Below are 13,803 nucleotides of genomic sequence, written 5' to 3' on the forward strand. Positions count from 1 at the left end.
TTGTGAAGGAGAAAGCTGAGTACTATATTTCATTTCTCTTATTTTTGTAAGTTGTACATTATGGTGGGGATCCAAGGAACAGTGAATGGAAGGGCAATGGTAGTTAGTGCTTCTCTGCGAGTACTTGCTCTAATGGAAAAGATGGTGCAGTTGCATGGGACCTAAAACTGGGGTTATGGGTTATGACAGTATGTGGGCTCCTCAGTTTGGCTTTCCATTTTTAAGTTTTCTAGGTAGCTTTTTGTGTTAAGGCACCACTTGGTAAGACTTGTGTATTAAGCATGTGAATTACACAGGCTTTATCTCTTTGACAAAAAAGAAATAAAGCCTGTGTTGCAGCAAATTTGTTACTCCACTCGACATGCAAACTGCATGGTGGTGTTTGCTACAGGGTTTGGGGAAAGGCATTTTTGTCTATGACGTGCTAGGTTATTAATTTATTTGTGCTGAAATGTTGTAGCAATGCTGTCCCCCTGGGCACAGTGCCTGGCAATTTGCTCTTGCAAGCAACTATTCAATTCCTGCCTTTGTGGCCATCAACAGATGCAATTTCTGTGACAGTGAACTACGGGAAACAACTTTCTTACCTGCCACCTTTATAGGTGTGATCTCTTACCTTGCCTTTCCCAGGCCCTTTCTCTTTACAATTAGTAGCCTTTAAGCTACCCACAACTCTCTGAGTTCTGTTAAGATCCAGGAAGCTTTGTAAATGCAGTGATGCTCCTTCACATCTGCTTCCCTTAGCTGCTATACTTCTTTGAGGAGGGCTTCACATTTTGTTCTCTTCCTGACCCTTGGGCCACAACTCTCCTACAATGCACAGGTGATTGTGGCCAGCATATGAGAGCTCTGGCCATTCAACATTCCTCATATCTGGGTACAGCAGGTGAGATGGTGATCGGAGAGCCAGTTTGGTGTAGCGGTTAAGTGTGCGGACTCTTATCTGGGAGAACCGGGTTTGATTCCCCACTCTTCCACTTGTACCTGCTAGAATGGCCTTGGGTCAGCCATAGCTCTGGCAGAGGTTGTCCTTGAAAGGGCAGCTGCTGTGAGAGCCCTCTCCAGCCCCACCCACCTCACAGGGTGTCTGTTGTGGGGGAGGAAGGTAAAGGAGATTGTGAGCCGCTCTGAGACTCTTCGGAGTGGAGGGCGGGATATAAATCCAATATCTTCTTCTTTTTTCTTGATGACCTAGGCCTCTGATCTAGTGATATGGTAGAAAGGACTTCATTTTTCTGTTGATCAGTAACACCAGTGAGTTTCAAAGTGATGGTGGGGGGAAGGTTACAACAGTATAGCAGGGATGTACCATTCAACCAGTTGGCATTTGGATTTGTAGACTGGACTTTGGTTTTTATGGGATGGGGCACTTGCCATACTGGGTCAGTTTGTGTGGGCATATTTTCCCATGTAATCAAATGGAAATATGGCATTTTAATGTCTTATGCAAAGATCATTTATCACGCTGTCTTTAGCAGTGGTTGTGCGAGCAGCACTGGTACCTTCCAGGCACAGGACTGCATTTTACCAAGGAGCTCCTTTCACACACAGAAAAGCTGCATTTTGAGGCTACCCTGGGAATTCCTGGAACATGTAGAAGAATTCCTGGCTTAAATGCCAAGAGCTGGCAGCTGCTTTGTCCCTGATGATGTTTTCCATTTCTTATTGTTCTGGTCTGGTACATAGTGATGTTCTGTGACTGCCTGCTACCCTGTCACTCCAGGGTGGTTCTTGTATCAAGACCAAATCTTGAGAGTCACATTGACTGCTGGCAGACTGTTGCTACCATTGAGGCTGCTGTCTTGCATTTGTAAAGATTCGGGTAGTTGTGGATGGCATGTTCTTCATGGTTTTCAACCTCCACTGTAATACTGTCCAGTGGCAAAGTTTGAGATTCTTTTGCGACAACTGGTTTTCACTCCTCATTGTTAGTTTCTTTCCATTTGCCATGTTGCCTGCCTGCCCTATGTTGTAGAGCTGGCCCATTGACCACTCTTATAAGGTATTCCTGAATAGATGTACTGGGAAGTCCTTCTCTGCATGTGCCACTGTCTCTCTCGGCTTGGCTTCGTGAACGAAGATTTAAGAAGGGTGCAATAGTCCACGTTTGCTGCAGCCTCGCTGGTGGCTGACAAGACCAATGCGGGACAGGCAGGTCCGGCCACAGTGGCTGCAGGGAAAAGTCTGATTTAGGGTTGGTCCTGTAGCAGTGCAATTCTTCCTCAATCTCCTTTTGTCCTCAAGACCAGCTATGCGTGCGTTCTCAAAGGAAGAGACAGCCTGGTGGATGGTGTGCCTCCATGCTTTGCGATCTGAGGCTAGGTCAGACCACTGGTGATGGTTGATGTGACAGGTGCTAAGGGATTTCTTCAAGGAGTCCTTGTACCTCTTCTTTGGTGCCCCTCTATTTCGATGGCCGGTGGAGAGTTCGCCATACAGGGCAATCTTGGGAAGGCGGTGGTTTTCCATCCTAGAAATATGACCTGCCCAGCGCAGCTGCGTCTTCAACAGCAGTGCCTCGATGCTGGTAACCTCTGCCCGCTTGAGGACTTCAGTGTTGGTCACAAAGTCACTCCAGTGGATGTTGAGGATGGTGCGAAGGCAGCGCTGATGAAAGCGCTCAAGGAGTCGCAGGTGATGACGGTATAAAACCCATGATTCGGAGCCGTAGATGAGGGTTGTCATCACAACCGCTTTGTAAACATTGATCTTTGTGCCTTTTTTCAGATGCTTGTTGCTCCACACTCTTTTGTGCAGTCGGTCAAATGCACGGTTTGCCTTTGCCAGCCTGTTGTCAATCTCCTTGTCGATCTTGGCATCTGAGGAGATGATGCACCCCAGGTAGCTGAACTGCTGGACTGTCTTCAGAACTGATTCACCCACAGTGATGCAGGGAGGGTGATAATCTTCCTGGGGTGCAGGCTGGTGGAGAACTTCTGTCTTCTTCAGACTAACTTCTAGGCCGAATAGCTTGGCAGCCTCTGCAAAGCAGGACGTCATATGCTGCAGAGCTGATACCGAGTGGGAGACGAGTGCAGCATCATCAGCAAACAGTAGCTCTCGGATGAGTTTTTCCATTGTCTTGGAGTGTGCCTTTAGTCGCCTCAGGTTGAACAGGCTGCCATCGGTGCGATAGTGGATGTAGACACCATCGTCCTCATCTAGATCTACTGCGGCTCTTTGAAGCATCATGCTAAAGAAGATCGTAAAGAGAGTTGGCGCGAGAACGCAGCCTTGCTTTACACCTGTGCCTATTGGGAAGGGCTCCGAGAGGTCGTTGCAGTGTCTGACTTGGCCTCGCTGGTCTTCGTGTAGCTGGATGATCATGCTGAGGAACCTTGGGGGACATCCTAAACATTCCAAGATTTGCCACAGGCCTTTCCTGCTAATGGTATCGAAAGCTTTGGTAAGGTCGACAAAAGTCACATACAGAGCCTTGTTCTGTTCCCTGCATTTCTCTTGGAGCTGCCTGAGAACAAATACCATGTCGGTGGTGCTCCTGTTAGCTCTGAAGCCGCACTGGCTCTCTGGGAGGAGTTCTTCTGCAATGGCGGGCACCAGTCTGTTCAGGAGTATTCTGGCAAGGATTTTGCCTGCGATGGAGAGCAGGGTTATCCCCCGGTAGTTGGAGCAGTCTGACTTTCCCCTTTGTTCTTGTATAGGGTGATGATGATTGCATCGCGAAAGTCCTGTGGTAATTTGCCTTGTTCCCAGCAGGTGACAAGTACTTTGTGAAGTGAGCTATGTAGTACTGTGCCCCCATGCTTCCAGATCTCTGGTGGAATTCCATCAACTCCCGCTGCCTTGCCACTTTTCAGTTGCTTGATGGCTTTAACAGTCTCTTCTAGGGTGGGGATCTCATCCAACTCTGTTTTCACCGGTTGAAGTGGGGTGAGGTGGATTGCTGAATCTTGGACTATGCGGTTGGCACTGAAGAGAACCTGAAAATACTCCGACCACCGGTTCAGTATGGATGCCTTGTCTGTGAGGAGCACTTGGCCGTCTGCACTATGCAAGGGACTCTGAGCCTGATATGATGGACCATATACTGCCTTCAGGGCTTCGTAGAACCCTCTTAAATCACCAGTGTCTGCACACAGCTGGGTTCTCTCTGCAAGCTTGGTCCACCACTCGTTCTGAATGTCTCGAAGCTTGCGCTGGAGGTTGCTACATGCAGCGCAAAAGGTTGCTTTTTTCCCAGGACAGGAGGGCTGAGCAAGATGTGCTTGGTAGGCAGATCTTTTTTTTGCCAGTAATTCTTGGATCTCTTGATTGTTCTCATCAAACCACCATGTGCCACTGTAGCCACAAAGGAAAACCAGCACAGATATTGGATGGCCAGCTGTGCCATTCCATGTTGTGCCTGAATCTGGAAATGGCCAGGGACTGCTTCACAGTTCCACTTGGGAAATATATCAGTAACCATTATGGTTATGAACCCTGCACAGCTGCAGAATAAAAGTATTAGCAGACTTTAAACCATTTTTCTATTAAAATATTTTGTATTACTTACAAGAATGTGTGTTGCATGCATATGCACAACATGAGATAGACAAGCAATGCGATAGATGATTAGCTTGAAGTAAAGTTTTGGGAAACCATTATTCTTATACAAGTATATCATTTTGAACACACATGAAGCTGCTTTTTATTGAATCAGACCCTTGGTCCACAAAGATTGGTGCAATCTACTCAGACTGGCAGTGCCTCTCCAGGATCTTGGGTTAAGGTCTCTCACATCCCCTACCAAGATGCTGGGGATTGAAACTGGGACTTTCTGTCTGCCAAGCAGCTGCTCTGCCATTGAGTCACGGCACCTCCCTGGCAAATCTGTTCTGGCAAATGTTGGCCCCTTTGCAAGCAGAAGCATTGAAAGTCACATCAATTGCAGCTTTTTATGTCAGTACATAACATGTAGTAACACAGCTCCATGTTTTCCCCTTCTACGTACATAGAAGACTTCAAACCAGTGTTTTAAGCAGCTGTAGAGAGACTGACAACCTAGGGGAGGTGGGGCTCCACAATCCAATTTAGTGCCTAACTAATGAGTTGAGTTCCACTGCTCTAGGGATGGACCATGAGAGAGTCTTCATCGTTATTGTTTCATTTAATTTCAGAGGGCTCTGTAGACCAGAAAGGGTACCATGAAAATTAGGCACTTAATACCAATTAAATACCATTAAATGTGTGCTCATGTTTACAGATGTTTCCTCAACATCAAGAGGAAACACATTATGTGGATCACGGAATCTCCTAAGAATCCCCTAAGCTCTCTAATTGGTTTAAGGTTGTATGGGATTTTTTTGTAATGGAAAGGCTTACTGATCATATTCATTGTATTCAAAACCCTCATTTTGACTCTTCATTTTATACTATGTGGGAGCCCTTCTTAGAGTTTATTTATAAAGATTCTGTGTTTCAATCTTTTAATGCTAACACTAGCAAAATTCTGCATTTTTTTACTCTGTTTAATTTTGACTTCACCTGTATTATTTGTAAGCTTGTGTCTTACCTGGTGTGTCTGTCCATGCAGATATTGTTCCTGTTCAAATTCTCAGATTTGTTTCTTGTTTTTTTGATATGGTTATTCTTTGCAAAATTCATAAAATGAAAAATAAAGTATTGTTAATAGCAAAAAAAAAGAGGAAACACCATTGTAGAACAGAAACACAGGTTTACTTACATAAACACCACTGTATGTGTTGTTGCAGGGGTGGCCAAACTTGCTTGACATAAGAGCCACAAGACATGAACGTCAGATGTTTGAGAGAAGGGAGGGAAGCAAATAGATGAGGGGGAGGAAAGAGAGACATAGAAAGAAAGCAGCTTTAACTTTACATGTGTTCTTCAAGCCGCTGGCTGGCTTGGCTTGGAGAAATGATTTAAAGAGACAAATGTCTTCTCCAAGGTGGTGGGGGCTTCGAAAGCCACACAATATGTGTGAAAGAGCCACAGTTTGGCCACCTCTGTGTTATTGCATGTGATACAGAGAGCTCTAAATAAGAAAAAACTCTTTAAAGCTGCGGTTTTTGTATAGCTATGATCATGGAACCTGAACACTTTTATAATCATCTAAGAAAATGCAATTTATGTTGAGATAACTTTTTACCACTTAACACCTTGGTTAAGGGTGTGAAGCAGTGGCCTTCTGTGTGTGTATCCTATGCTATCATTAAGCAGGGATGGGGGGATGGAGTTTGTCACCACTGTTCATGGCTAAGACATTTTTTGCTTTTGTTCTCACTCTTGTGCTCCTCAAATTCTTGCTAATGCAAAATCGTATTTAAAGTAGGAGTGCAAAGCAGGCTAACACATGGTTGGCCTGATAGGAGCAGACATTTAATTGTAAGCAGAAGTCTGAGCTGGCTGCCCTGCAGTGGAGTCCACTGATTTTGCCACTCAAGTCTTCTTACCTTTTGTATTCTCAGCTCAGCTTCAGCTCCAGCAGATGGCACAACAGCAGTTCCCAGTCCAGCAGCAGCAGGCTTTGCAGCAGCAACAGCAGCAGCAGTTTCAGGCCCAGCAGAATGCCCTGCAACAGCAGTTCCAGGCTCAGCAGCAGGCTGCAGCAATGGTACAGCAGCACCAAATGCAAGCAGTCCAGCAGCAGCAACAACAACAGCAGCACTTGCTGAAAATGCAGTTGCAGCAACAAAGTCAACAGCAGGTAATGAAAAGAGTAGTAAGCAAGGGAAGGCTTTTCCAGGGGTCTGGGGTGCTTGTGAGTTGCAGCTCAGCCTGTGAACCCGCAGTGCAGTTGCATGGGGCATTACCCAGGTATTTGTGCCACTCCTGTTCTCCAGGGTTAGGCAGAAATATAAAGATAAATAAGCCCACAAGAAGAGACCAGCTGGATCAAGCCACGATGGCCTGTCTCCTTCAGTTTTCCATAGTGGCCAGTCAGATGCTTCCACATTTTTGGAATTCCAACTTTGTGGAAATCTCTTGGATTTTTGGATTTGCAGCTTTTTTGGAAATCTCAAATATAGTTTAAGTTCCCATGTGTTTACATTGTCAAAGAATTCCAGAAAGTTGTTGAGACAAGAATTCCTTTCGGGTGGCTTCAAGAAACTCTTGAATTTCAGTTCTTGCTCAGCAAGCCTTGTTCTTCTGTATGTATCTTTAATGTGCTTTCCGCTATTTTACCTGGAATGAGCTTTCTGCTAACGGGCCTATAATTTCCCAATTACTTTTTCAAATGTATGTAATCAGTTCTCTTTGGAGGCAGAATTATAATAAGCCACCAGCTTTCCTGGTGAATCTAGTCTTGAGCTTGCTTTCTGGCAGGGAGGAAGAAAATGATGTGGAGCATAATCACTGCACTAGCAAATCTGATTTAGGTATGAGAGGGAAGAATCAAATTAAGCAGAATGCGGCACCAGCATTTGCTGTCCTTTAAGGAAGAATGTATGATCTTTGAATAGTATGTTTGCCTGCATTTCACTTGAGTTGGGCACTCCCTGCCCCTTTCTAAGATATTTTAGGAAGCCGACAGAACTGATGGAGATGCTGGGTTATTGGAGTTCTTTGAAGCTGGCCTTTTGGGTGGGGTAGAAGTTTAAGAGGGGGTAAAGAACAAGACAGGGATGGCCAAAGAAGTGGTCTTCTGAATAAGACCTCCAAGAGGTGTCTCTTCTCCCTCCCCTCAGCAAATGCATCCTTTGTTAAAGTGAACTTGACTCAAAATCCTTTCATGTCATGCTCAGCATGAGGGCCTCTTTCCTGTTATTGGCCCCTGCTGAACAGATGGTAGTGACTCTTGAAATTTGTGTCTTTCAAATATTTCCGATTTCTAGATGCAACAGCAGCATCAACTACAGCGAATTGCTCAGATGCAGCAAATACAGCAGCAGGCAGCTCAAGCTATCCAGGCTCAGCAGCAGCAACAGCAGCAGCAACAACAACAACAGCAGCAGCAGCAACAGCAGCAGGCAATGCAACAGCAGATGCAACAACAGCCACAGCAGCAACAAGTGGCACAAGCTCAGCTGTCTCAGCTTCCACCACAGCCAATGGTGTCTCAGGCACAGACAGTCCCAGGGCAGATTCCTAGTCAGGTCATGCCTCTAACACCACAGCAGTTAAAAGTCATACATGTAAGTGCCAAAGCCCATGGCCAGCAGAGGGCCAGCTGTAGAGAGAGCAGGAAGGTAGAGGTCCTATATTCTGCCCTCAGTAGGACTGCAGGAAACCGTATTCTGCCAGACGCCTTGAGAGAAGCAGCTGTCAATGAGAATAGACCATTCTCGACTAGAAGGATCAGAGTAATTAGGCAGTTCCATCTACAGCCAATATCTGTATGAGTTTTTCAGTTCAGCTGCTTTGTTTTAAGAGCTGCTTACTGCTTGCCACTGTGTCACTTTATAGCTTGGCACTGTCTCTGTTCTTCCATGCAAAGCCTGTGGCAGGCCCATATGACACATTAGGCCAGAGCTACGCAAGTGGCCTTGTGAGATGTTTGGTACAGTTTGCAAAGATCCTGTGCTTTCTTGCTACTAAAAATTTCTTAATTTCTTCTTTCATGTTGGAAAGATTCTTTAAAATATATCCAAAGTGCCCACTGATTAGATGGGGGGAGGGGAGAAGTCAAAATCCAGAAGGGATTTCAATCCCTGACTTCTACATGAATTGCTTTTCATATAATTTTGAAAGATGTCTTCTTACAATACATGTAGAACAGGCAATAGACAGTTGTTGAATAGAAGACAGTATCTGAGGATTTTTTGTTCCCATATCAGATGCAGCCACCTCAAATCACTGACATCCCTCTGCCTTCTTCCACAGTGGTTATAGGTGGGAGTTTCCCAAGCAGGACTAAGAGTAGTCCCACCCACATTTTTTTGTGATATCACTGCCTAAGGCAACAGATAGGATTTCCTGCTGAACAGGAAGGTGGGACTTTGATTGCCTTTGAGTTTTTCAGCTCTTATAACCTCCAGATCTGTACATCAGGGATTTAAGATCAGGGTTTCCATGTTTAGGAGCAATAATTTCAGAGTGCAAATGCAGAATACAGAATAATTGCAGCTTCCTTGTCTTTGGTATTTGTAAATGAGACCAAGTAGGCTAATCATGTGTTGTTAATATACCAATTAACTGTGGTCATCTGATTTAGGATATATTCCAAAGTGGCCCCTTGTGGCCAATAATCTGACCACATCTTCTGATACTTCCCCTCTCTGTAGATGCCAGGGCTTTGCCATTAAGCCTGGCTACCATTCCATTTATATATCATACCTTTGGTAGGCTTCTGTCAGGCAAGCAATTAGTTGGTTTTTTAAAATTATTAATAATTAGCAAGATAATGACTCAGCCCACCTGCCCGAGTAGATCTAAATTACATGCCTACCGACTTTTTCTCAATTTGACCCAGAGAGAACTCCAGTTTTCTAGGTTACACCTCTGAGGATGCCAGTCACAGTTGCAGGTCTCACAAGGCCATGGCCACACAACCCGGAAAATCTACAACAGCAATAATAATAATAATAATAATAATATTTCAACACAAACATATACTCAGTATGCATACGTGTGCGTATATACACACAACGTCATTACATACACTGAACAAATTCCCCAGTACTTTTACAAGAAATCATAATAAGCAAATGGGTATCTGATATATTTTTTCCTTCCAAAAATAAATGAATAATATACAAAATTTAGTAAATAAATCAGGTTCCATAGAGCTACTCCTACTAGCCCTTTGATAGTATGTTAATTTAGATAACAGTGCAATAAGCAAGAACTTGTTAAGCCACTCAATAATAGGTGGTGATTTCTGGCTTTTTTCATCCTTGTTGCTATAAATAAATAGTACTATTTCCAAATCTGAATTACCTTTATAATCTCTAAATAAAACCCAACCCAGATAAATTAATTTTGTTTCATAAGGTGTTTCCCTAACCTGCATTTCGTTAACCTAATTTACCACTATCTTCCAAAATGTTTGAATCTTAGGGCAAGACCAGAAAATATGGACCATTAACTGCAGAGGAATTATTACATCTCCTGCACTTATCCTCTGTTATACTATACATAAGGGCTAATTTATGGGGAATTAGGTACCATTGGAGAAATAATTTATACATGATTTCTTCAAGACTAGTTGACAGTAGTCTAGGAATAGCTCTTTCCTAAAGCCAAACCCCATTCCTTTTCTGTGATTGTAATTTGCAAATCCTTTCTTTTCTAGTATAATTCAATGGCCTACTGTCCATATTAATTAGTCAAGAACACAACAATGCAATAGCACCTTTGACATTACCAGAGAACAATAATTCAAAATATATTTTAAATCTTAGATCTATATATTTCCTTAAAAGTGCATGTCCTAAATGTCTGATTTGAAAAATAGAAATAATGCGAGTTTTATCCTCCCCATCTTCATCTCTTCATATGATAACATGTTGACATATAATTAATGTCTCTAAAGTATCCAAGTCAGTATTTATCCAGGTTTGGAGATCACCTAAATTAGATAGATCTTGTATCTGTTCATTAAATAATATTGATGTCATCTGAGACAACACGGAGTAAACTACCCTTTAACTTTACCCTTTAACTCAGCCGCCCTGAGCCCGTTAGGGGAGGGCGGGATATAAATCTGATAAAATAAATAACTTTTTCCAAATAACCCAATGCTGAATATATAATAGGATGATAGTAAGTTTTCTATTATCATATCAGATCTTTCAGTTTTAAACCATCTTTAAGAAAATTTCCAAATATTGATTTTTTTTTAACACATGTGTACCATTCTGTCATTTTAGCTATATAATATGTAGCAATGTGAGGTACCACTATATAATATGTAGTAATGTGAGGTACTTCCAATCCTCATTTGACTCCTGATCTTATTAGAGTTTTCATAGCCACTCTAGGATTTTCCCTAACCAAATGAATTCTTTAAATACTTGTTCCCAGACTTTAAAGATATACATTTCCACAGGTAATGTTAAATTAATAAATAAAAACAAGATTCTGGGTAAAATATTCCTTTTGAGCATTGCTAGTCTACCATACCAAAAAAGAAATAGAGTATACCAAAATACTAGCTCCTTTTTGATTTCCTCGAATAATTTTTGGTGATTGTATTCCATAATAGAATCAAGGTTGTGTTTTAACCAGATTCCTAGATATTTAATTGGACATACTATTTACTATTTTCTATACTATTTTCTTGGCACTGCACGATCCACAACTTGCGATCTGGACCCATGTCCCTCCTGGCTAATCAAGGCTTGCCAGGAGGAGAAGATGTCCTATACGGGACATCATAAATTGATCTCTTTCAGAGGGTGCTTTTCCAACACCCCTGAAAGAGGCAGTGGTCCGCCCCCTCCTGAAAAAAGCTACATCAGACCTGGCCGAATTGGCATCCTACCGACCAGTCTCAAACTTGTCCTTTTTGGGCAAAATTATTGAGAGGGCCGTGGCGTTGCAGTTACAGGATTTTTTGGATGACGCTTCCACCCTGGACCCATGCCAGTCCGGCTTCCGCCCGGGCCATGGGACAGAGACAGTCTTGGTCGCCCTCATGGATGACCTCCGGCGGCAACTGGATCGAGGCGGCTCGGCAGTATTGCTGCTGCTAGACCTATCGGCTGCGTTCAATATGGTCGATCATCGGCTGCTGACCCGCCGCCTCGCCGACGCAGGAATTCGGGGGCTAGCCTTACAGTGGCTCTCCTCCTTCCTTGAAGGTCGGGGACAAAGGGTGGCAATTGGGGGGGAGCTGTCTCAGAGACACCCACTTCATTGTGGGGTGCCTCAGGGGGCAGTCCTCTCCCCGATGTTGTTCAACATCTATATGCGCCCCCTTGCCCAGATTGCACGGAGGTATGGGCTCGGTTGTCATCAATACGCTGATGATACCCAGCTCTATCTATTGATGGACGGCTGGACTGGCGATGCCCCTATAAATCTGGACCGGGCGTTACAAGCCGTGGCTGACTGGCTCAGGCTGAGTGGGCTGAAGTTGAATCCGGCGAAGACTGAGGTCCTTTGCGTGGGCTGCGGCGGGCCAGGAGGGGAGATCACCCTACCGGCTTTTGACGGTGCGCCACTGATACCAGTGCGCAGAGTCAAAAGCCTGGGAGTGCTACTGGAATCCTCCTTATCAATGGAGGCCCAGATAGCTGCCACTGACAGATCCGCCTTTTTCCATCTTAGGAGGGCGAGGCAGTTGGCTCCCTTCTTGGAACGCAGCGACCTAGCAACTGTGATCCACGCAACGGTCACCTCGAGACTAGACTACTGTAATGCCCTCTACATGGGGCTGCCCTTATACTGAACACGGAAACTTCAGGTAGTGCAGAACGTGGCGGCTAGGCTGTTGGTGGGACTACCCCGGTGGGAACACGTGCAGCCTCAGCTGCGGGACCTGCACTGGCTACCGGTTGTGTACCGTGTTCGCTATAAGGTGCTGGTTATTACCTTTAAAGCCCTATATGGCCGAGGACCTGCCTACCTTAGGGACCGCCTCTCCCCATATGTTCCCCAGAGAGCACTGAGATCTAGTTCTCAAAACGTATTAAAAATCCCTGGGCCAAGAGAGGCTAGATTGAAGACAACGAGGGAGCAAGCCTTTTCAGCAGTGGCCCCCCGATGGTGGAATCAACTTCCAGAGATGGTGCGAGCCCTGCGGGACCTGAATCAGTTCCACAGGGCTTGCAAAACCATCCTCTTTCAGCTTGCTTTTAAGATAGAACCCGGCTAAACTGATCTGTAGCCATCTAGCCATCTTATATACGATTGTGAACTGTAGCACCTAACTTAATTTTAATTTATAATACCTATTTTATCTTTTAACTAACCTATGTAACCTAATTGTATTTTAACTTGTTTTGTCTTGATTGTATTTTATCCAAATCATGGTTGTCCCATGTCTGTGAGCCGCCCTGAGCCCGCCTTTGGCAGGGGAGGGCAGGATACAAAAATAAATTTACTTTACTTACTTACTTTACTTACAAAGCAGATCTGAGCAGTATAATTCTTTTGTGCTAAAGACATATTTAAGCCCAACCATTCCAACTTCCGTAAATTCACCTTATAATCTGAAACAGCCCCAAATAAATGTATCGAATTCATAACTTCCACAATGGAATGTCTTGGTCTAGGCACTGTGTTCATTTGCATATAAACACATTTTAGAGATCAGATTCCCAAAACTAACTCCTGCAATCTTTCCATTGTCCCTGACTTCAATTGCTAGTGGTTCTATGGTCAAAGCAAACAAAAGGGATGAGAAAAGACAGGCCTGACACGTACTTCTAGGAAGGGATAATTTATCTGATAACTTACCATTAATGAGGACTCTTGGCCATGAAGATTTATATATGATATCCAATTTCCAATTTTTTGTCCTAAACCAAATACTTTTGTAAATTGAACAATATAGTCATGCTTTAATTTGCCCTTTATATATTACATTTGTAACCCTCCTGATAAAGGGGTTTTTGGAGAGAACCCCTTTTGGTCTTGTTCAATATATTTAGTAATAACATTATCCAATCTCTTTGCTAACATAACGGCTATGTATTAAAATCCTGGTTAAGCAGGTAAATAGGTCAATATAAGCTGAACATGGATAGATCCTTTCCTGGTTTAGGGATGAGTAAAATTTGTCTTCTTTCCCATGAAATGGGGATCTCCTGTCTGAGTGTTGTCTGATTTCATCACTGTCAATAATGGCCTTCCAGTTTTTTGTAGAAATGTTTTATAAAATTCAGGAGTAAGGCCATCTAGGCCTGGTACCTTATTGTTTTTTTTAATCCTTTATAACACCTGTTATCTTCTCCA

General features: G+C 43.7%; 1 protein-coding gene across 1 annotated transcript in view; it reads left to right on the forward strand.

Annotated features, from left to right (window-relative positions):
* Window positions 1–13,803, forward strand: part of MED15 (mediator complex subunit 15) — a 48,106-nt gene that overhangs the window by 9,509 nt on the left and 24,794 nt on the right. Inside the window, exons 6-7 of the mRNA XM_060249140.1 lie at window positions 6,429–6,667; window positions 7,797–8,096. Of these exons, the coding sequence (XP_060105123.1) occupies window positions 6,429–6,667; window positions 7,797–8,096 (539 nt within the window). The remainder of the gene's footprint in view (window positions 1–6,428; window positions 6,668–7,796; window positions 8,097–13,803) is intronic.

The sequence above is a fragment of the Heteronotia binoei genome, chromosome 11 (genome assembly GCF_032191835.1).
Source record: "Heteronotia binoei isolate CCM8104 ecotype False Entrance Well chromosome 11, APGP_CSIRO_Hbin_v1, whole genome shotgun sequence".
Lineage (NCBI taxonomy): Eukaryota > Metazoa > Chordata > Lepidosauria > Squamata > Gekkonidae > Heteronotia > Heteronotia binoei.